Source organism: Mesoplodon bidens (assembly GCF_964165515.1).
Source record: "Mesoplodon bidens genome assembly, chromosome: 2".
Classification (NCBI taxonomy): Eukaryota; Metazoa; Chordata; class Mammalia; order Artiodactyla; family Ziphiidae; genus Mesoplodon; species Mesoplodon bidens.
Window position 1 is genome coordinate 110,573,947 of NC_138177.1, and position 25,152 is coordinate 110,599,098.

A 25,152-nucleotide genomic window follows, 5' to 3' on the forward strand; every position below is an offset into this window, starting at 1 on the left:
AAAGAAACACACTTATTAAAGATATTTTTAATGTTAAGGCCATAGAGAGCAGTCTTATGGTGATAGGTTTTACATCATTCTTTGATAGCTCCTACATCTACATCATTTATTTTGCTAGCTCCTAGCAAAATGTCTGGTATGTTGAAAATATGCTCTTTAAGCATTTGTAGTATTATTTATGTGTGGACGTATATAGACCTAAGAAATAATGATGAAAGAAATATGAAGAGGCAAAAAATTTGCACTCAAGGCTGAGATAATAATACAAAAACTATCTGGAGTAAAGAAATATCTGCAGAGAAAGAAATAGGCTTATCACATTCAAGCATATACCATTGCACTTCCAACCGTTAAAGAAGTTGTTAGCCACTTTTAATCATTAAGGAGTAAAACAAAAAAAATTACTGTGATGTGTTATGTTGTGTGCCACAAATTAAAATCAAAACTGGTTCTAGGAAAAATTAGTAAACTAAAATTTTTTTTAATTCTCTATTTTTAATAGCCAGTTATTTTCCAGAATCTACATCTGCCTTATATTATCTTAAATACCTTTCTGAAATAAGGAAAACAAAAAGTATTTAAACAGTATGTAGTATAATGATGCCTTAATTTTTAAAAAATTCTTAAACATTTTCAAATACTTCATATTTCTTTTGCTATCAACCCTATGAAGTAGCAGAACACGTGTATTGTCTCCATCTTACAGATGAGAAAACAGTAAGCTATGGAACCGACATGGTTTGACAAAGTCATAGCAGAACCCAAACCAGCGTTTTCTCACTTTCAGCTCTGTACTGTTTTACTATCCCATGCTGTCTCCACCCTTGCATTAAGTGAAAATATAATGGGGAAAAGTCATGTATTCTGTATTTTTCTTCTCCCATCTCCATCCATTTCAACCTCTCAGTGGTTCAGGGAAATTTCTCTTTGTTTCCTCCTAAGAGCTCTATTCTACCCTTAAGTCTTCGGACCCATCTGCCCTTCAAATCTTATATCACTCTATGAGCTCTTTCTATGAGTCCCACGTCTCCACTTCCTTGCCAAGATAATTAAATTTGAATCCTCCTCATTACCACAATCTCAAAATGACTAACAGAACACATCCTCTTTCTACTAAACTATTAGCTTTCCTATTTGTTTTCCATATTTCTATCAGTGGTTACCATTTGCTTATCAGTCCAGTGTAAACCTTAGAATCATCTTTGCCTCAATCCTAGAGAGAGATACAAAGACCAGTTGAACCACTGTAATCCAAATGAATTCTATAAACCGCACATTTGATTATATCAAAACTCTGTCTAAATTTTTTTTGATGACTCTGTGTAAGTCCCAAACTTTCCATCATCACATAAAAGACTTTTTATGATGTAGCCACTGTTGCCTTTCCAACCCCCACTCTTGCCTACCAATCACACAGAACTATTTGCAATTCTATGAAAATGCCATGTCATTTTATTTTGATTGATTGATTGATGACACATTGTTAGCCCTGCATAAAATGCCTTTCCTTTCCTTCAAGACTCAGCTTAAATGTTACCTCCTCTGTAAAACTTTCCTAAATCTTCCCTCTAGGCAAAGTTGGTCATTCTGCCTTCAAAGCTTCTATATCTTGTATTTATCACATCACATAATCATGTCACAATTATCTTATGATATTACAATTATTTGTATGACTCTTTTTCCTAATAAACTATGAACTTATTGAGGGCACTGATTTTCATATTCATTTTTATAATTCCAATTCTTAGCACACAGTGGGCACTAAAATGATGTTTTGTGAATGAGTGACCCAGACTCATATTCCTTCAAATTTGGACCATTGAAACAGCATTCTAACACATTTTCCTACATTCAGTGTTTCCTGTCTTGGGTGTATTCTGTATCCTGTGCACAGATTAACATTTTAGAAAAACAGCTTAACATCAGGGCACTACCACACTCCCCCAAAGTCCAGTAGCTTCTTACCTATAAAGTCTAAAATTCTTAGTCTGAAATTTAATGCTCTCCTTAATCTATTCTCTAAACTACTATACACTTTATTTATTAAATTGATGAAACAGGTTATTATTTGCCACAGGTGAGATCTAACTAAAGTATGGTAGTATAAAGTAGCTTGCATTGTTATTTTACTCCTTGTTTCTCAGACCTATTGGAATCTCCCTGAGGGCCCAATGGGTCTGCTTCTCTCCAAAGCATCTTACACATAAGAAACTGTCAGTTAACCATTTACAAACGCTCCCGGAGTCCTCTCTATCTTGTCTCTGCTTACTGTAGTGCTGGTTGGAGTGTTCTTTCTCCATCCTCTGCTTATCAAGACTTTATCTACTCCACAGGCCTATCTCAAGTGCCATTCTCCTTTGAAACCTCCTCTGACTGCTTTTACCTCCTGCCACATTGGAATGAATCTCTTCCTCCTCCATACTTTTCTTGGATACCTCCATTCTGCCTTACAATTTAGTTAATTGTATATCTGTGTCTTCTGCCCTTTGTAATATTCAATGTAGAAAAGAATTTGGGCTTGTTGATTTTTATTAGCCACGATGCCTTAAGTTACATTTCCTACTTTTTTTTTTAATGAAAAGATTGAACTGTAATTTCTAGGAGAAAAGACACAAGATTATTCAAACTGTTTGCCTTATAATTTCATATTACTAGGAATAAATTTTAAGTATCTCTATTTAGAATTATTTACAGGGTGAATATTTAAATGAGATAATACAAAGATTATTTGCTTACTTTAAGGGTTTCATTGGCTCTCCTGGAGAAGTAGGACAACTGGGACCTGAAGGAGAAAGAGTAAGTCTATTTCCTTCAAATATTATTTCTAACGTGATATACTTAGGATAAAGTATAACAGGGCTCATAAACCCAGATGTCAGGCAGTGAAACAAGCCAGCTTTAAGAAAAGTCACCTACCAGAAATGTAATTAAACTCTCTTAAATTTTACTGAATTGTGTTTTAGGTAAGTGAGGTGATATAAATATTTATGGTAGGCAACTTTAAATTTAACTTTTAAAAAACACAAATTGATATTATCTAATTATGAAAATTTTATTTTGTAATTGATCTTTAATTTGAGTATAAACTTTTGGCAGGGTTTGTATTTTACAATGCAATGTGTAATAAATCAACTTCAAAAGATATATTTTTTTGTTTAATAGTGGAAGATAGCTGTTCATAAATGTAGGTACTTGTGAATAAAGTAGAATGTTTGCCAAATGGTTTGTTATACTTATAAAAATTAACAAAGATACATACAGAGTTCTGGCATTCCAACTTCGTCATATTTAGTTTTCAGTGCCGTATGCAGTTCAGTGATTTCTAGCTGCATTTCTTCATCTACACTGTCAATATTAATTTTAAAAAAAGTAGAATCAAACAATATTAGCATATTCTCAGGTTTGAAAACAATCGTATTCCAAATTTAGCATTTAACTCTATTATTATACAAGTGCTGTTCAGGCAAAATTTTTTTCATATCTGGAAACTGATTTTTGCAAATGAAAATAAATCAGATCATTCTTTGCTAGATGAATATTTCAAATGTATAGTTTTTTGAGTGAGTGAATTAAATCACATTTTCTTGTTGTTACTTGTGAATGCCTCCACAGAGAAGAAACATTCAGAGTTTACATGTGCTGTAATGACAATCAAAATGTTTAGTTGTCTTTGGTGAGAAGAGGTGAAGATATTCCTGTGATGAGCGCACAGGTCATTTCTTTCACTTGCAAACAGTATCTTCAGTGTGATCCTACAACTAAGCCACTTAACTACTATGTAATACAGCAGACTTACAGATGATGTTTCCAATCTATCATGCAAAGAATTGAACTGCGTCTTATAGACCCAAAGGAGTATATATAGTTTACATTGTTAATTACTGTGCTGCTTATGATACAATCCTTCCCTCACCTGTTGGAATGAAGTTATTTCTAGTAATTGATGTAATAAATAAACGAAAGTTATATGTCCTTGCAAAATGTCATCATCTTGAATTCAAGGATCCCTGTGACACTATCAATAGGCACAATGCTTATAATCATACTCAGTAATTTCGACTAGTTTATATGAATATAACAAGATTGTCTCAAATCATAAATATAAGACCCTTTTGTGATATTCTACCTATTATAGGTACCATGTCCTAATATTATTAGGCTACTTCAAAGTTCTCACTAAAACCATGAATGGTATAGCTAACTGGGTGGTGTTATTATGTTAGGAAATATTTAAGTAGAGAAAAGCCAAAGAAAATAATGTTCTAATCACTCCTGAGAACAAATGGGAAGAAAAAGTTCTTTCTGGAAGTCAATAATATACACATGCATGTATACATGAAAAAGTTCTTATATAATTCTATCTTCACTATCCTTAGGTTTTCTGCTGAGATTTACTGAAGCTACTAAAGTTTTAGAAAATAATTATTTTTCTTAAATGCTTGGCTATATTATGTAAAGATGCATGAAATCCTCATGAAATGAGTCATATTGCTCATCTTTGAACTCTTTTTTCAATAGAGAATATTAGATGAATATTTATTAAGCACTGTTGAATTAAACTAAATGGATTACTTCAACCATTGATATCTGCTAACTTGTCTGTATAGATAAAAATCCCAAGCTACATGGTTCTGACATATTTCTTAGTCCCTAAGGCTTATAAAAGTGATTATAAGTCTCAAGGGATTTTATCAGTTAGTACGCTTTGGACTGCAAGTGACAGAAGATCCCATTTCAAACTGGCTTCAAAATAAGGAAATTTAAAATAAATGATGATAATGATAACAGCAAATGATTTATCGAATGGTTACATCTATATGCAAGGTGCTATGCAAATACTACATACGAATTAGCTCCTTTAATCTCACAACACCCAGTGAGATAGGTAGTATTATTTTTCTCACTATAGATGAAGAAAATGAGGCATACAGAGAGACACACTTACCTAAGACTATATATAGGTAATAAGAGCAGAGCCAGGATTTGAACATAGATATTCTGGCTCCAAAGACTGAGTACTTAAGTACTATGCCCTACGGCTGCTTCTTATGACCAGAAACCCATAGGTTAGGTGGGATCTAGGCACAATATGATCCAGAGCACAGTGATATTATTACCTTTCTCTCTGCTTGCCTTGACTAATGCTGGCTTTATCCTAAGGCTGGCTTCTCATATGATTGCAAGATTCCCAGTGCAAGGGCTAAATATGCCTTTGTTTATGTCCAGCCAGAGGGACAGGGAGACAGAGAGGAGGTAATTGTCTGTTGGGTACAGAAAATAAGACTTCCTGTTTGTCTGGTTGTACCAACTTTGGTTGCATGCCACCTCTGGACAAATAACTATCACCAGAGGAATGGCAGGATCCCATTTGGAAATACAGGTGGGATGGATTTCTGAATAAAATCAGGATTTTTGTTATGAAGAAGAAAAGGGGCCACTTGAGTTAATACATTGAAGCTTTTCTGAATATCACACCAGTTTAAAGGATAACTTATTTTTCTCTTTGGCATACTTCATAAATTGATGGTTGAGAAAAAATAACTCATTAATTGATTCACCAAATACTTACTTTTTTGAAGTATAGTTGATTTACAATATTATATTAATTTTATGTATACAGCATCTTGATTCATTATTTTAATAGATTATACTCCATTAAAGGTTATTAAAAAATAATGGCTATAATTCCCTGTGCTGTTGAATATATATCCCTGTTGCTTATCTATTTTAAACATAGTAATTTGTATCTCTTAATCCCATACCCCTATCTTGCCCCTCAATCCTTCCCTCTCCCCACTGATAACCACTAGTTTGTTTTCTGTATCTGTGAGTCTGTTTCTGTTTTGCTATAAACATTTGTGTGTTTCATTTTTTAGATTCCACGTATAAGTGGAATTATCACACAGTATTTGTCTTTCTCTGACTTACTTCACTAAGCATAATTTTCTCTAGATCCATCCACATTGCTGCAATTGTCAGAATTTCATTTTTATGGGAATGTAATACTCCATTGTGTGTATGTGTATATGCGTGTGTGTGTATACACAAGCACATATATACATGTGTGTGTATATATATATATATACACACGTATGGATATATTTATCCATTCGTCTGTTGATGGACACTAGGGTGGCTTTCCATATCTTGACTATTGTAAATAGTGCTGCTATGAACATCAGGGTGCCTGAGTCTTTTCGAATTAGTGTTTTCATTTTTCCCAGATATTTACCCAGGTGTGAAGTTGCTGAATCATATGGTAGTTCTATTTTGAGTTTTTTGAGGAACACCAGTACTGTTTTCCATAGTAGCTGCACTAGTTTACATTCCCACCAACAATGTAGGAGGGTTCCATTTTCTCTACATCCTCACCAACGTTTGTTATTTGTGTTCTTTTTGATGATAGCCATTCTGACAGGTGTGAAGTGATATCTCATGTGGTTTTGATTTGCATTTCTCTAATAATTAGCAGTGTAAAGCATCTTTTCATGTGCCTGGTAGCCAACTGTATGTCTTCTTTGGATGCTGGGAAAACTGGACAGCTACATGTGAAAGACATTAGAACATTTCCTCACACCATATACAAAAATAAACTCAAAATGGGTTAAAGACCTAAAAGTAAGATCTGAAACTATAAAACTCTTAGAAGAGAACATAAGCAGAACACTCTTTGGCATAAATCACAGATCCAAAAATAATTTTTTTTTATATCTGTCTCCTAAGGCAAAAGAAATAAAAGCCAAAATAAATAAATGGGAGCTAATTAAACTTAAAAACTTTTGCACAGCAAAGGAAACCATCAACAAAACAAAAAAAACAACCTACTGAATGGGAGAAAATATTTGCAAATAATATGACTGACAGGGAGTTAATATCCAAAATATATAAATAGCTTATACAACTCAATATCAAAAAACCAAGCAACCCAATCAAAGAAGGGAACAAATATTTACTTTTGACTTTTTCACATTCTAGGGTGCTCCTGGGATCCGTGGAAAGAGAGGTCTTAAGGGAAGACAGGTAATTTGATTCTTGTTTTATGAGGTACGGTTTAGAGGAGTATAATCTAATTATATGCATATTTCTCACCTGTTAGACTACAAATGTAGTTGTTGTTCTTGTTATCCACAATCCATCTCATTCAACAGAGTTTAAAATTTGCCACTTTAACAGCCTATCCAGTAATACCTGAGAATGTGAAGGAGTATTTAGATTAAAAAATAACTCAAAATGTAACACTTCTAATCCATTTAATATACCAGTGGGAGAGACCTTTATCCCCATGACAAGGTGCTAAAATTAAAATGTCACAGGAAATACATGAACAATTTAAAACACTAATGATAGCACTATTCACCCTCATGTTTTAGAGGTTTTTAAAATGCCTGCTTCAGATGTTAGCTCAGAAACTAGTTTCTTATATTTTCGTGTTAAAAAAAATCAAGTAAAGTGAATTCTGCAAGATAATATAATAATTTCAGATATGGGAGGAAATTTTGACATTATCTAATACCCCATTATTTAACAAATGAGAAAACTGTAGTTCAGAAAAAGCATCCTCGGGTTATCCTGGCTGTGTTAGTATAGCTAATTAGCCACCTGCTTTTCACTTGTGCTGCTTTTTTATTACAAGTCAAAGATATTTATTAGGGTAAGACATTCTGTGCTATACTCTGCTCTCTACTCTGTGAGGAAGAAAATTGTCTTTAATAACAGCTTTTCTAAAATTTTGGTGTGTATCTTTAAAATCCTGATTATAACACTAAAGGATTACAAATATCACCAGAATATTCATATCCTTTTAAAGCATTTTATTCTTTGAGCTTTGCGATATTTCTTGAAGATAGAATAGGACAATGGCACTATTATATGGGTGAGGAGAACGAGGCTCAGTGACGCTAAAATACTTGCTCAGAATCCCATAGTTAAAAGTGGTAAAATAAAGAATTGAGCCCAGCTCCTTTGAATGTAAATCCAAGATCCTTTTCCTTACTACGTAGATATTTCTGCTGTCTGTCTTCTACCTCACACTACTTAGAAGAACATGATTTATTTTTTCATGACATATGGCCAAAATGTGATAAACTTATTTTATTTTTTATTGGAGTATAATTGCTTTACAATGTTGTGTTAGTTTCTGCTTTACAATGAAGTGAATCAGCTATATGTATACCTGTATCCCCTCCCTCCTGGACCTCCCTCCCACCCCCCACCCCCAATCCCACCCATCCAGGTCATCACAGAGCACCGAGCAGAGCTTCTTGTGCTTTATAGCATGTTCCCACTAGCTATTTTACCCATGGTAGTGTATATATGTCAATCCTAATTTCCCAATTTGTCCCACCCTCTCCATTCCCCCCTGTGTCCACATGTTCATTCTCTATGTCTACACCTCTATTACTGCCCTGCAAATCGGTTCATCTATACCATTTTTCTAGATTCCACATATATGTGTTAATATACAGTATTTGTTTTTCTCTTTCTGGCTTACTTCACTCTGTATGACAGATTCTAGGTCCATCCACATCTCTACAGATGACCTAATTTTGTTCCTTTTTATGGCTGAGTAATATTCCATTGTATGCACATACCACATCTTCTTTATCCATTCATCTGTCATTGAACATTTAGGTTGTTTCCATGTCCTGGCTATTGTAATTAGTGATGCAGTGAACATTGGGGTGCATGTGTCCTTTTGAATTATGTTTTTTTTCAGGATATAGGCCCAGTAGTGGGATTGCTGGGTCATGTGGTAGCTCTAGTTTTAGTTTTTTAAGGAACCTCCATACTGTTCTCCATAGAGGCTGTATCAATTTACATTCCCACCAACAGTGCAAGAGGGTTCCCTTTTCTCCACACCCTCTCCAGCATTTACTGTTTGTAGATTTTTTTTTTTTTTTTTTCAGTACGCGGGCCTCTCAGTGTTGTTGCCTCTCCTGTGGTGGAGCACAGGCTCCGGATGAACAGGCTCAGCGGCCATGGCTCATGGGCCCAGCCGCTCTGCAGCATGTGGGATCTTCCCGAATCGGGGCACGAACCTGTGTCCCCTGCATTGGCAGGCGGACTCTCAACCACTGCGCCACCAGGGAAGCTCTGTTTGTAGATTTTTTGATGATGACCATTCTGACTGGTGTGAGGTGATACCTCATTGTAGTTTTGATTTGCATTTCTCTAATAATCAGTGATGTTGAACATCTTTTCATGTGCCTCTTGGCCATCTGTATGTCTTCTTTGGTTAAATATCTATTTAGGTTTTCTGCCAATTTTTTGATTGAGTTGTTTGTTTTTTTGATATTGACCTCCATGAGCTGTGTGTATATTTTGGAGATTAAACCTTTGTTACTTTGGTTGCAAATATTTTCTCCCATTCTGAGGGTTGTCTTTTCATCTTGTTTATGGTTTCCTTTGCTATACAAAAGCTTTTAAGTTTCATTAGGTCATTTGTTTATTTTTGGTTTTATTTTCATTACTGTAGGAGGTGGGTCAAAAAAGATCTTGCTGTGGTTCACATCAAAGAATGTTTTTCCTACATTTTCCTCTAAGTGTTTTGTAGTGTCTGGTCTTATACTTAGTTCTTTAATCCATTTGGAGTTTATTTTTGTGTATGGTCTTAGGTAGTGTTCTAATTTCATTCTTTTACATGTAGCTGCCCAGTTTTCTCAGCACAACTTATAGAAGAGACTGTCTTTTGTCCATTGTATGTTCTTACCTCCTTTGTCATAAATTAGGTGACCATATGTGCATGGGTTTATCTCTGGGCTTTCTATCCTGTTCCATTGATCTATATTTCTGTTTTTGTGCCAGTACCATACTATCTCGATTACTGTAGCTTTGTAGTATAGTCTGAAGTCTGGGAGCCTGATTCCTCCAGCTCCATTTTTCTTTCTCAAGATTGCTTTGGCTATCAGGGTCTTTTGTGTTTCCATACAAATTGTAAAATTTTTTGTTCTAATTCTATGAGGAATGCCATTGGTAATTTGATAGGGATTGCATTGAATCTCTAGATTGCTTTGGGTAGTACAGTCATTTTCACAATATTGATTCTTCCAATCCAAGGACATGGTATATTTTTTCATCTGTTTATGTTATCTTTGATTTCTTTCATCAGTGTTGTGTAATTTTCTGAGTACAGGTCTTTTGCCTCCTTCAGTATGTTTATTTTGAGGTATTTTAATCTTTTTGTTGCGATGGTAAATGGGATTGTTTCCTTAATTTCTCTTTCTGATCTTTCATTGTTAGTGTGCATAGGAATGCAAGAGATTTCTGTGCTTTAATTTTGTATCCTGCAACCTTACCAAATTCATTGATTAGTTCTAGTAATTTTCTGGTGACATCTTTAGGATTTTCTATGTATAGTATCATGTCATCTGCAAACAGTGACAGTTTTACTTCTTCTTTTCCAATCTGTATTTCTTTTTCTTCTCTGATTGCCTTGGCTAAGACTTCCAAAAGTGTGTTGAATAGGAGTGGTTTCACTTTAAAGATTTTAACATATTAAGATAAACTTACAAAACTGTCAAGAAATGAAAAGTAAGCCAAACATTTTGTTTTCTTGCAATTACATTCAACATTAAAGTTAATCTTGTAAGAATTATAACAGCAGAAACTGTACCATCATCATTACCATCATCACCAATTTTTAGTCTCAAGCACTTTGTTAAGTATTTTGTATGCCATCTCATTTGATTGCACTCTATTATACTTCTGAATGTTAGTATATTATTTCTTTACACTTTATCCCTCTTACACATATCCCAACAGAAGTATCTCTATTATGTGTCAAATATCTAATCTAAATATGCAGATTGGGCTGTCTCAAAATTGATAGTAGGTGAAGTTCATCTTCTTTATTCTTCTCCATTCTATGTCTTGATTTTTTTTATCCATCTCCTACCAAAGTATGCTGTTAGTAAAAGAACTAATTAATTTATTTATGCTACTATATTACTTCCAGTGCTTAAAGTGTTACCTTACCCATTAGTAATTATATTTTAAGTATAGTTTAAGACAGAATAAGTAATCTTTAATGGTGGAATTTTAGGCATTGCTGAGGAAACATTTTCACAGAGACTCTGTGATATATCACTTAAGTAGCTACCATCTTTATTTATTAATATAGCTGGTCTTATATAGATATTAACTTTATCTTTCCTTGGGGGGTGCTGCGTTGGGTTTTTGTTGCTTCATGCGGACTTTCTCTAGTTGCAGTGAGTGGGGGCTACTCTTGGTTGCGGTGCAGGTGGTCTCTCATTGCGGTGGCTTCTCTCTTGTTGCGGAGCATGGGCTCTAGGTTCGTGGACTTCAGTAGTTGCAGCATGTGGGCTCAGTACTTGCAGCACACAGGACCTAGAGCACACGGGCTTCAGTAGTTTTGGCACACAGGCTCAGTAGTTGTGGCTTGCAGGCTGTAGAGCACAGGCTCAGTAGTTGTGGCGCATGGGCTTAGTTGCTCCACGGCATGTGGGATCTTCCTGGAGCAGGGCTCGAACCCATGTCCCCTGCATTGTCAGGTGGACTCTTATCCACTGTGCCACCACGGAAGTCACTTAACTGTATCTTGACAATGTATAGGTATTATCTACTTTCCTACTCCATAATGAACTGTAAAATCGTCCATGGAAGTTTATAGATAACTTTTGGTTTCTTACTCCGTAGGGAATTATAATATTATCCAACAGATGCTATTGAGTTCAGAAGAGGAGTTCAAGAAAACTGTGGAAAGATAGTGAATGGAATGATCACTGGGTTCTTTTTTTTTTTTTTTTTTTTGCGGTACGCGGGCCTCTCACTGTTGTGGCCTCTCTTGTTGCGGAGCACTGACTCCGGACGCACAGGCTCAGCAGCCATGGCTCACGGGCCTAGCCGCTCCGCGGCATGTGGGATCTTCCCGGACTGGGGCACGAACCCGTGTCCCCTGCATCGGCAGGTGGACTCTCAACCACTGCGCCACCAGGGAAGCCCTGGGTTCTTTTTTTTTTGAGTGCACTGTTCTTTATGTTAAAAAAATTGTAAAGTTTTATTTCTTTAAAGATATATGCCTTTGTAATAGATTTAGATCTTAGAAAAATTATATTTGAAAAACACATGCATTCCATATTTCCTAAATAGTGTTTATTATAAAAAATCTGTCTAGTGCTGTACTGTGTCATGTATACTATATGTACTTTCTCTTCTTTTTACCACAAAATGATTTGACCATGTTTATGAGGAAATCACTGTACTTAGAATAACATACAGTTACAACCACAAGTCAAATTATGACCTCAGAGACTGTTCCAGAATATTATCCTATGCATAAATGCTCCACCATGTTCTGTTTATTATAAGTAAAATCATCTTTAGATATCTTTGACATTAAGTAAAGGCAAACATATTAGTATGGGATATTATGTGGAATGAGACACTCATATTTCAATTTAGATGATTCAAATTCCATGAGAAGAATGGTCACTTATTACTGTTTTAATAATAGTAAAAGGAAAATATCTTTTGATAACATTTCTACTCTCTTTGATTTGGAAAGATATTAGGTGTGTGAATACAAATATGGCCATTTTCTCTTGGTCATTTATTAAATTATGTATACTATTTGTTGTTATATATGAAGTAGATATTCATATACAGAAGCAGAATTAAATGATCCAGGCCAACGTAAAGAGCTGACAGAAACCATACATGTGAAAGAAAATACAGAAACCTGGAAATGCTGAAATCTAAAAAGAACCCATATTTAAGAAATTTTTGGTTAAGCATATGTCAAAGACTGTTACGTCCAATCTTCTGCTGGTTTCATAGCTATTTAGAAGTGTAGGTTGGTGCTTCATTAAGGTATAGCTATGTGGATCCCATCCACGTTATTTCATTTACTGTCCTTAGAATAAGATGTACTTTATTATAATCACCACTCCCCTTTAATTAATTTGATTAGTCTTACATTGTAAATGAGCTTGTTTCCTCAAATTTTAGGTAGATACAATTATTCAGCCTTTGAGCATAGCATATGTTCAGTTTTTTAAAAATTGAAGTATAGTTGATTTACAATGTTGTGTTAGTTTCAGGTGTACAGCAAAGTGATTCAGTTATACATGTATGCTTTTTCAGATTCTTTTCCATTATAGGTTATTATAAGATATTCACTATAGTTCCCTATCCTATACAGTAAGTCCTTGTTGTTTATCTATTTTATATATAGTAGTGTTTATCTGTTAATCCCAAACTCCTAATTTATCCCTCCCTTCTCCCCCTTCCCCTTTGGTAACCATAAGTTTGTTTTCTATGTCTGTGAGTCTGTTTCTGTTTTGGAAATAAGTTCATTTGTATCACTTTTTTAGATTCCACATATAAGTGATATCATATATTTGCCTTTGATTACTTCACTTCATATGATAATCTCTATATCTATCCATATTGCTGCAAATGACATTATTTCATTCATTTTTATGGCTAAGTAATATTCCATTATATATAATTAATATGTCTATTAATATATTCCATATAAAATGGAATATATGTGTGTATATATATATACACACCACATCTTCTCTATCCATTCCTCTATCAGTGGACACAGGTTACTTCCATATTTTGGCTATTGTAAATAGTGCTGATATGAACATTGGGGTACATGACCTTTTCGAACTACAGTTTTCATCTTTTCTAGATACATGCCCAGGAATGGGATTGCTGGATCATATGATAACTGTATTTTTACTCTTTAAGGAACCTCCATACTGTTATCCATAGTGGCGGCACCAATTTACACTCCCATCAACAGTGTAGGAAGGTTCTCTTTTCTCCATACCCTCTCCAGTGTTTATTGTTTGTAGACTTTTTGATGATGGCCATTCTGACTGGTGTGAGGTGATACCTCATTGTAGTTTTGATTTGCATATCTCTAATAATTAGCCATATTGAGCATCTTTTCCTGTGCCTGTTGGACATGATTCAGTTTTAAATAATTATTGTAACATGTAATTTGTAGAATAATAGTAACTCCTTTTAGATAACTCCTTAAATTTTATGTAACATATTACACTTATATTTTTAGAGTCTCTGAAATTAAAGCCAGAAAGTGGTAAAATAAATTACTTCACTTTCTGTATTATAAAATATGAAACACTCTGATAGTCAAAATAGTGAAGGTAGTAGGCATAGAAAACTTCAAAATCCAAGTTTAGGTCACTATAAATATAAGCTTTTTTGGATTACTGTATTGGTTTCTAACCTGAGTACTAAAGTTCTATGTTTGGTGTGAATAGTTTACAAAAATATGAAAGTGTGTATGTATTGACATGACATCATATACCTGTGCAGCATAGAAATATATAGGGGAGTAGTCAAAGTCCTGTCCAAAATTGTTAGTAATATTGCTAAGCTTAAGTTTGGGAAAACATTGCTATAAATCATATGCTCATACTGGTTGCCAAAGAATCACTTATTTCCCTGAGTAAACACTAAGCATGGAATTAAGTTGTTGTGAGCCAGCTTCCTTTGTGATGTCTGTATTGTTTTAATGAAATTATAGACTTACAGGTAAGAGATGTCCTCTCCTAGACAGTATAAATATTATGTGAATGTTATTGAAAATGGATATATTTTAAAATAACATATTATTTTGGTTGTTTGAGTTATTTATTATTTAGCCTTGTACTGGTATTTTTTACATTAATGTTTGTGTTAAGTTATTTCATTATAAATCTTCCCAGAAAACTCTTTCTTCCCTCAAATAAAACATTGTATTTATTCAGAGTTTTCAGATAGAGTTAATATTTGTCACATAATGTGTTTTTGCTTTTTCAATCAGGAAAAGTAAAAAACTGGTTTTGTTAGGAATTTGGTATATTTTAGGATCAGACTATGTAAAAGTAGTTTTATTAACAAATTCATTTGTTCCTTAGTCTTGGGTTGTTGACATTTGAGAAGTGGTTTTCTTCCTTGTAAACTATTTTTGATTTTAGGATCTTAGTATTAGGTACTTACTAACCACAATTATTTTTAAATGCCTTATGTAATCAGTTACATATTAGTCAGTGTTTGTACTCATGCTTTTTGATATTGAGATACTATAGTTCTTACCTCTTCCTCTTCTTCCCTTCTATGCTCCCTATAATGTCACAATTGGATCAAAATCCTTGTTGTCAGTTAATATTAGAGATATTAAAATCAAGGTAGTAGACGATCTTTATTGGTCAGGACTCTTAAAAACACCAAAGAACTCCTGTTCTATTTTACATGTTTTACTGTCTTTGAGAAGCTTCTTGGAGCATATGATATGAACCAAATTATTTAAAAGCATAAAACCATCTGCTGATTTATAATAGAAAAGAAGAATGCTGTTTAAAAAAATGGGAGACACAGGGAAAGAGGATATATATGTATTTGTTAACTTCATGTTTTATATATATTACTAATTCCAAGTAGCTCTCTTTTTAGTACAAAGTTTCCAAACTTCATTCTGTAGTGTGCAGTCAGGAAATTCTATAGCTGCTATTAATAAAGCATTTTACAGGGCTCCCAGATTGATTTAATCAGTAGTCTCTTGTAGGAAGTTGAAGCAAATTTATGTAGCTCCACGACCTAAAATATCTATGCCAGTACTGATTTTTCCAGGATTGAAGGTAACGTAATATTGGAGATTTGGATTGACTCTCAACAGTACCTAGAAAACTGTTGTCAAAATACACAGGTTTTCTAAGGACTTTTTCAGATCTGATAATAATAGATTATAAATAATCAAATCATATTATATTTGAAGTTTGACAAAGAGCAAAAGAGTACTCAGTTTTCTTCCTATGAATATCAAAGTATCGCAGCCTTAGAATAGTGGACAAAATAACACCCTTAAGGCACCGGGACTTCAGAGATGTTTACTTTTCCAACTATAGAAAGGAGTGTCTCCTTTTCTCTTACAGCTTTCTGTTACAAGAGTCTATTTAAAGTAAACTGTATTTTGGCTTCTAACTCCAGTGTTACAATTTCAGAATATAAAATCCTGCTGTTAGACATCTGTTATTAGTTCTATCTTTAGCCCCAAACAATCTTAAATACGTATTGCTCAGCCATGTTTCAAATACATACATTTTATGGAGAATTTGGAGACAGTGTTTTCTTTGTCCCAGGAAAAGTTTAAAGTTAATTCATGAAGAAAGAACTACTGTTGCTAGAGCATTACAAAATATTGTCATTAATTTTTTAGTGATTCTGCCTCTTTCAGGAAAAATGTATTTTCTGGATTCTACTTTACTGGGGTGATCTGTAGTAACTATGTTTGGCTAACTATAGCTTGACAAGATATATGAAGAGACCAGGACTTTGAATTAAACCCATCTTCAAGGTCGGGTCAGTTACTGAGAAGAGGGATGCCCAATGAACTATGGTTGGTAACTTTGGGGGAGTCCAGGAAGAGCATGATTTCATAGAGGTATGACACCAACAAATGGGAATTCAGGCAGGAATTTATTTTCAGGGTGGATAATGTAAGGGAAAACTCAAGAGAGTCTCGTAGGTTATCAAAATCAGGAATGTGGAAATGTGAGTGCAAATATGGAAGTGAGGTTTGTCTTGGCTTGTATTCTCAGTGTGGGAAAATGGCAAGAATGAGGCGTGGCCCTTATGATTGACGGATAATGTGTGGCAAAACTGGTTCTTGAACACAAGAAAAAGGCAGAGTCCAATTCCCAGAACTAGAGTACAAGCTGGTAACCAGTCTTTAAGAGCAAGGCAGGAACTTGAGCCTAAGAACTGAGGCCCAGATCATAGCTAGGTTAACAGTAAGACTGACTTGATGCTAAATATCCAAGAATTTGTCTAAAACCCATTAAATTCCTACCTAAGTTTAAAATTAGTCTCAACTGTTAGGACATGGTAGACCTTGAAATGTGGATCAAATTGTCTTACATATAAGGAAAAGAAAGAGGCAAAGTCTGGGTTATCACAGAGCACTTTACACTCTAGCCTTTACCTACAATAATTGTGTTTCCCTTTGAAGGATTTTAAAATATCAGGATTTTCTAGTAGTATGTATTCATGTGTAGAATGTGTAAAATTAACCTCTGGGTTTTATGTTAGTTTGTCTAGTCCTAGACAATTTAGTGCAGTCTTCTGCTTTCATTGCTTTGTCTTGGAAAAAGTTGAATTTCTGTTTTTATTGGTAATGCCTGTTTACTTTATCACTAATGCCTGTTTAGTATATATGTCTTTTATGATAATTTTAATTTATCTCTACTTTAGATTGAATATATTGTTTCTAAACATTTGTTCTTTAGAAAGAGCAAAATGTGTTCATAGTTAGTTGTAGTCTTTTACAGGAAAATTTTGCAATGCTTTTATTTTTTAATTCCATAAATATAGTCACCAGTATTTTATGGTTATTTTAGTCCTCATGTTTCTCTAGTTATTTTATATTCAGTGTTTTTCTAATGTCTTTGTAGAAGTAGTAAAATAATTCTTTTACTAGACTCCCTAAGCAATAAGTTTTCCACTGTTTCCTGATATTTAGCTATACCAACAAGTATAGTATCTGTGTGTAGTCAACAATATTAACAACACATATATATTCAGGCATACCAAGTCTAGAATGCTTCTTTTGTTCTTAATGTTTGATAACAGTACCATCAGACCCAGGCAAGAGAGAAACTTGATCTGGGCTCTGCACTTTAGAGGACCCTGTACATCACAAACAAATAAAATAAAATGTATTTAAAAAACACTTGATTTTCTCGTCACTCAGGATTTAGCACTTAGCATTGGCATTGTATGACCTGTAATCCTAAACATCCATTCTTGTTATTACGTATTAGTTACCTATTGCTATGTAACAGATTGCTCCATGTTAGCAGTTTAAAACAATAATAATAAATATATATTTCGTATAGTTTCTGTGGGTCAGGAATTTGGGAGCGGCTTATTTGGGTGGGTCTAGCTTAGGGTTTAATATGAGGTTACAGTCAAGATTTGGGCAGGACTGCAGTCATCTGAAGGCTTGACTGGGGCTGATCTGCTGTTAAGGTGGCTCACTTACTGGCTGGTGGGAAGTCTCATTTCCTCCCCATGGGGAACTCTCCACATGGCAACTTGAGTGTCTTCACAGCATGGCTGTTGGCTTCCACCAGAGCAAGTGGTCCATGGGAGCAAAGTGAAAGGTATAGTGCCTTTTATGACCTAGCCTAAGAATTCACATTTGGTTACTTCTATATTCTGTTAGTCACATAGGCCAGCCAGGAGTCAAAATGGGGGGACACTACACAAGGGCATTAATACCAGGTAGTGAGAATCATGAGGGTCCATATTTGAGGCTGGCTACGGAAGTATTTTAATAATGTTCAAGGCTCAGAGAAATTCTTCTCCACGTCTCTTGCTTATAACCTCACATCTGAATACCATAACGTTTTGTAGCTGGTACCACCGCCAACACTAGAGACGGAAACTGCTTGAGATTGCGATGAGGACTGAGCAGGCAGTAGAAGCACTTCGGTTTAGGAAAGATGAATTTACTTATCTAATTCTCCTTTTAGTATGAATGCAATAGGCTCTTGTATAATGAAGTACTGCTTCAAGTAATGCAAACCTTCTATTTTCTTGCTTCTCTTTGTGTTCTCTGTGTTTGGCTTCAGAGGTAGTAGAACTAGTGCAGTATTTGCAATAGCTGAGACTGAGAAATTCCCAGAGACTGAGAAACATTTTGTATTATTAAACAATTCATATTACTCTTAAATTTTGTATATCATAGGTATAGAAACAAATTCATGAAGCATGATAAAAATTGTTTATGTAGGCAGCTAGATGGATAGGAAATGGTAGAATTATGCAGTTTTAAAAAGATATTTAATTAGATTACAGTAAAAATGTTAAAGTAAATATAAAATTTTTAATTTATTTAACTAATATTGATTATTCATTGATTATAATTTTCAATAGAGAATTAAAAGCAGTAGAAAATCTTCAAAAAGATTATTTACTTAAATTTTTAAAATCTAGAAACAGTGGGAGAACTCTTACATTGAGCATTACTACATAGTAAATTGTGCAAATAGGACTTTATTTAAAGTAGATTTAATTACCAATTATATTAGTTTTCTATCTGTTGCTACATAACAAATACCACAAACTTAAAAGCTTAAAATACACCCATTAATAAATCTCATAGTTTTCATCAGTCAGCAGTCCAGATACTACTTAACTAGGTCTTCTGCAGTCAAAGTGTCAGCTGCTGAATTATCATCTGGACGCTTGACTGGGGAAGAGTTCACTTCCAAGCTCATTCAGGTTGTGAGAAGAATTCATTTCCTTGAGGTTGTAGAACTAAGAGGCCCTGGCTCTTTGCTGGCTTTTGGCTCTTGCCCAACTTCAGGTCCTATGGACTGTCCACAGTTCTAGAGGTCATTCACAGTTCCCTGCTGTGTGGGCCTCTCCATTGCTTATTTCATCAAACTCAGGAAGACTCTAGCTCCAGGCTGCTAAGATGGACTCTTATATAGTATAACATAATCACATCATTGGCATCCCATTACCTTTGTTCTACTCTATTTGTTAGAAGAAGCAAGTCATAGTCCCACCACACACAAAGGGAGGGTATCATACAAAGATGTGGGCAACAGGAGGTAGGAATCATTAGGAGTCACCTCAAAATCTGTCCACTACATTGATCAAACAGTGGAAATGAGCAAGAAAATTATTCATAACTTGAAGAGATCAAGTGAAATCCCTGAAATGTCATATTCTTTACAAAATAAAATTTTACAACTGATCAAAACAATGAAAATGTAAAAAAGAGAATTATGTTCACAGAAGTAACAGTGCAACTCTGGCATGCCATTCATTTACTTGTTTATTTGTTTGTTATTGAAATATAGTTGACACAACATACAGTGTTGCGTTAGTTTCAGGTTTATAGCAAAGTGAATCAGTTATACGTACACATATATCCACTCTTTTTTAGATGTAATGGCCCATATAGGCCATTACATAGTATTGAGTAGAGTTCCCTTTGCTATACAGTAGGTCTTTATTAATGATCTGTTTTATATATAGTAGTGTGTATATGTCAGTCCCAGTTTCCCAGTTTATCCCTCCCCTCTTTCCACTGGTAACCATAGTTTATTTTCTATATCTGTAACTTGATTTCTGTTTTGTAAATAAGTTCATTTGTACCATTTTCTTAGATTTCACATATAAGTGATATCATATGATATTTGTCTTTCTCTGTCTGACTTACTTCACTCAGTATGACAGAGAAGATGATTATTACATTCAAGAAATTGGCAAGTTGGGCAAAAAGGGCAAAACCTCAAGCTTTCCTATGGATGATTATCCTGGAAAATGGCCATTATATCCTTTGGTAGTAGGAGGATATTTCTAAGAGAACACAGTTTGATTAAATTATGGGTTATAATTTTCCACTAAGTAAATATGAGAGAAAATTTAATATTTCATTTTGCAACAAATTCTTTCAGGTGGAGAAAGAAATTGTAGAAACTGTGTCTTTTGTATTCCAAGTTCAAAGGCAGAGTGTTTTGTCACTACTCTTCCATATTTCACAACCAACCTTTAAGATCATATTTTTTACAATGAAGATAAATGGTTGCAAATACTTAGGTTTATTTTATTAAAGGAATTCAGAGCTTTACCTGCAGTAAAAAAAAAAATGCATATAGTTGCCAAAATTGAACTAACAACTGAATAACATTGTACAAGCAGTGACATATTTAACAATATAAAACATTGGCATGATTTTCTTCAAAAGAAAATATATGTCCAATATGTAGCCAAATATAATGATGCTTTTTATGGCATTAACTGTACTATATTTCATGAAACAAGAAAATGTAGGAATTATTTCAAATATTGATGACACAATGGTCAACATGTAAGATGGGTTAAAACAAAAAGATATCTCTATCTAGAACAGAGAGTTAAAAATGAACTGCTTAATGCATAGTAAAGTGAGAGGAGAAATAATACATAAAAATTTTTAAAGTAGGTGTATTCTCAGTTCAACTAAATTGTTTCGGGGGCAAAGTGAAGTTGAACAGCTAATATTTATTATAGGTATTATTGAACTACCAAAAGAATAGGAAGTTGAAATCAGTAAGTACTTATTTCATTGTTTTTATGCTGGTTGTAGAAAATACAGGCTTTGTGATAAGTGGAGAACTAATCACAGTTCTCTCCCTTTTCCTAGCAGGGAGAAATCACTAGTTCTGTGGGATGCTGAACTGGAGAGCAGCTCCTCCCACTGGATGAGGGTGGGGGGCCAGTCGGTCCCAAAGAGCACATTCTCTAGGCAATCCTGAGTGAGTCCCCAAAGATGTTTTCAGCAACCCACTCCTTGTTCAGACCAATTGTTTCCTTGTTTTTTGAGAAAAACTTTATTAAGATGTAATGTACATACCATAAAACTCACCCCTTTAAAGTGTACAATTCAGTGGTTATTAGTATATTCATAGACTTTTACAGCCATTGCACTAATTTTAGAACATTTTCATCACCTCAGAAAGAAACCCATTATTGTAAGCAGTCACTCTCTGATTCTTCACCACATCACCAGGCCTCGACAACCACTAATCTACTTTCTATCTCCATAGATTGGCCTATTTTGAACATTTCACATTAATGGAATCATGCAGTATGTCCCCCATTCTTTATTATTTCACTGGGGTTTCTGGAAAACCTACTTATGATCCATCTAAAACATCAATCATCTCTTATGTTTCAGATTTATTACAGTATTTTTCTTCTACTTTTTCCATTACTTGTGTATCACAAATACTTTCAAATACCCATAATAATTCATACTGAATGGAATGATGTATTGCAGATTTGTGAGCTTATGGTCAACAGGATTTGACTTCCAAGGACAATGAGAGCAAAATGCCTGCCTGAATTTCAACTGACTTTGAAGGGGGTATGGCTGCAATATGTTTGACTATACAGATGGTTTTTGCATTTTCCTCTGATTACAAAATAAGAGAAACCACTCCTAGTACGAGTTAACTATGTCTTAGAAACATCTTATCTTTTTTTCCATTGTTAAACCATCTTTTCAACTTAGCCCATTCGTGTTTATACTAGTGAACGAGTGATTTTTGGCAATCTGTTGAACACATAATATTTAATACTGGCTTGCCTAAGTAAAAGATTATAAGAATCTAATAATGTACTTTATTTTGTTAGCCTTATAAGTTTTTAAAACTGAGTGTTGTCAAAGTGTTCATAATAAGTATTATAAAGAATTTTGTAAAGTAGCCTTTTAAAAAGGGAGCTTTGAATTTGATAAACTCAATGGTAAATCTCTCGAGAAAAAACTTTGAGTATATAAAGCAAGAGTAACTGAGTAATTGAGTTATTTTACAATAGAATTTATAATGAGGAAGTGTGTTAATTTACTGTCCTTCACAGTTTTACTGTAGAATTCTCAATAGACCTTTGGGAAGCTTATATTTCAATGGCACTGCATTTTGTATTTGCAATATTTATGTGCATTTTCCCTTTCTTAAATGATGTTTTTACATGTTGTATTGTATCTTGGAATGATGAGTTAAAGTATTTAATATAGCATAGTAGAACGAGCACTGACTCTGCAATCAGACTGCCTGCATTCAAAGCTCAGTCCCACCCAACACTAGTGGGTGCGAGTGACTTAACCTCTCTGTGCTTTAACTTCCTCAACTATGAAGTGAGGATATTAGTACTCATTGATTTGACCTACTGTGAAGATGAAATGAAGTAGTGTATATATAATGATGTGTATAAAGCCTTTAGCCAAGGTAAGTATGCTAAGCACATGCTAAATATTAATAGTCATTTCATTCTCTGTGGTGTGTGTATAGGAACAGCATAAAATAGTGCACAAAACTAATGGATTGGTCAGCTGGAAATCTTGGTTCTGTTTCCTCTCATTCAGTGATTCTTTACGTAATGGATAACAAATTTCTATTTTCTCCAGCTTAGCTTTCTGTATATATTGAGTGGCATGTAAAATAATTTTATAAACTATAGAAATAGTGTACTTAAAATCAATTAAGTGTTATGTAAAACAAATACACATTTTTCTTGCACTATAATTTATAGGTTAGGAAATAAATATTTCCTATTACTAAGTTCCTTATCAGAAAACACAGCAAAAATGAATTTTTTATCTATTTTGGCTTTAATAGCATTTCTTTCTTTTTTGGGGGGGCCAGGGTTTTCCAGGTGACTTGGGAGACAGAGGCCCTGCAGGTCCTGATGGCAGTCCTGTGAGTAAATTGTGATGGTCCACCCCTTGCAGTCTAACATCACTCAAGACTTCATAGAAACTGTACTTGCCATTCTCATTACCACATTCCTGACAAGCACTCTTGGCCAGAGAGTTTTGATACCACTGAGCACATTCCACTTTGTGGTTTTACAGCATGGGAAATAAGACAAAAGTGTTATAAATTCTGTCTTGAGAGATAATCATTAAAATTAGTTATTTTGACCATGTTAAACATGACTGATTATTTAAAATATTAGAAGTATGCAATCACGATACTGACTTGTATATTTGTAGGGAGGAGCATGGGGAAAAAAGCCTTTCATGTACATCAAGGTACTAACAAGCCTCATGTAAAAATTGTGCATTTGGTGATGGCTCTTTTGGACTCAAATCTGTCATTGATCTACCTTACTTTTCAGTATTTTATAGAGAAGTCTTTGGGGGGGATTGTTTAGATATCTATGTTCAGATTAGGGAGTTAAAATTCTAAAATTAGTTTAATTATATTATCAAAGGATGATGATGGAATGCTGTTTTTTGACACTAGGCAGAAATGTCTTTACTTTTTGCCCTCAAAAAATGGCTATCCCCCAGTATTGTTATGTACACATTCTTTTCATAAGATTTTTAAGGTGAATTAGAATCAACTACTAAATCCTTGGGTCATAAATTAGGAATAGTTCATTTATTTAGACTATATAAATTATTAGCATTTATGCTTAAAGTGTTTGAAAATAGTTTCCTTTTTTATTTTTTTCTAAATTATAACTGTATTAGCTTATTCAGTGAATCTAGCAAAAGTTTTATTTGTTATAAGGCTTGGAAAATAAAATAAGAGTAGAACTGATTTCCAAACAGATTGTTAAAAAGTTGAATCATGTCTTAAGTAGAATGTTTACCATCTTATTCTTGCCCATGATTCTGGAGAGCTTCCCATTTCAAGCATAATAAAGTTAAGCATTATTTACATTTTTTCTTTAAGACCATTTATGTCCTTGCATACCTAGTGTGAAGCCATCTTATTTAATGTTTTGTCAGTTAAATATACATGAAGTTTGTTAGGGTTGGACTCCTAACAATATTTAAAAATTTTATCTTTGAAGTCTGCTGCTTATATTTAAAATATAATACTTCTGGAAGAGCATTTGGAGTCTTCTTTAGAATGCAAGAATAAATTGGATATTTTCAGTTTATTGGTTTATTATTCTCTATATTTTATACTGTACCTTTGTTTCAAAACAGAATTTGAAATGCAAAAATAAAGGGAGGGTGTATTTTTATACTTTGTACCCTGTAAATGATGTAACTCTGACATGGAATAGATTAGGAATTATCACAAAGACCGTAATGATGAATTTAAGACTGTCACAAAGACCCATCATGAATCAACTGGAAAAATTAATATAGATAATTTTAAATCTCATACAAATAATTGAACAAGGTTGGTAATTTCTTATATTTGTATAGTACTTTAAGAAAATTTTCAAATGCTCATATATATATATATATATATTAGAGTTTTATTATTAACTGTAATAATATATATATTACAGTTTTAATTCTTTAAAAAATGAAAAATATTACTGTTTCAGTTTCATAAATGAGAAATTTAGAGAATTTAAATAATGTACTTCAAAAGAGCTGATAGTGTTTTAAATCAACTGAAAATGTTCTTCTCACCTGACATGCTGACCACTTTTCATACTACATATAGGCTAATTATGTTTATAATGCTGATTATTAATGGGCTTTACTTCCCTTAATAGATACATAGGAGAGACAGAGAAATCTATATCCTAGGCTAGGTGGTAGTCCTAGTATCTAAAAGCATGAAGCCATGCTTTCTTATATTAAAGAATATAAGCTGCCACCAGAGGTTTGCAATTCTTAGGAGGATGCATAAGAGTAGGGAAGTT

The 25,152-nt window shown here is 33.9% G+C and overlaps 1 protein-coding gene across 1 annotated transcript in view; it reads left to right on the top strand.

Moving 5' to 3' along the window:
- COL24A1 (collagen type XXIV alpha 1 chain) overlaps positions 1-25,152 on the top strand; it is a 400,363-nt gene that overhangs the window by 79,026 nt on the left and 296,185 nt on the right. The window contains exons 11-13 of the mRNA XM_081222837.1: positions 2,743-2,796; positions 6,976-7,020; positions 23,181-23,234. Of these exons, the coding sequence (XP_081078963.1) occupies positions 2,743-2,796; positions 6,976-7,020; positions 23,181-23,234 (153 nt within the window). The remainder of the gene's footprint in view (positions 1-2,742; positions 2,797-6,975; positions 7,021-23,180; positions 23,235-25,152) is intronic.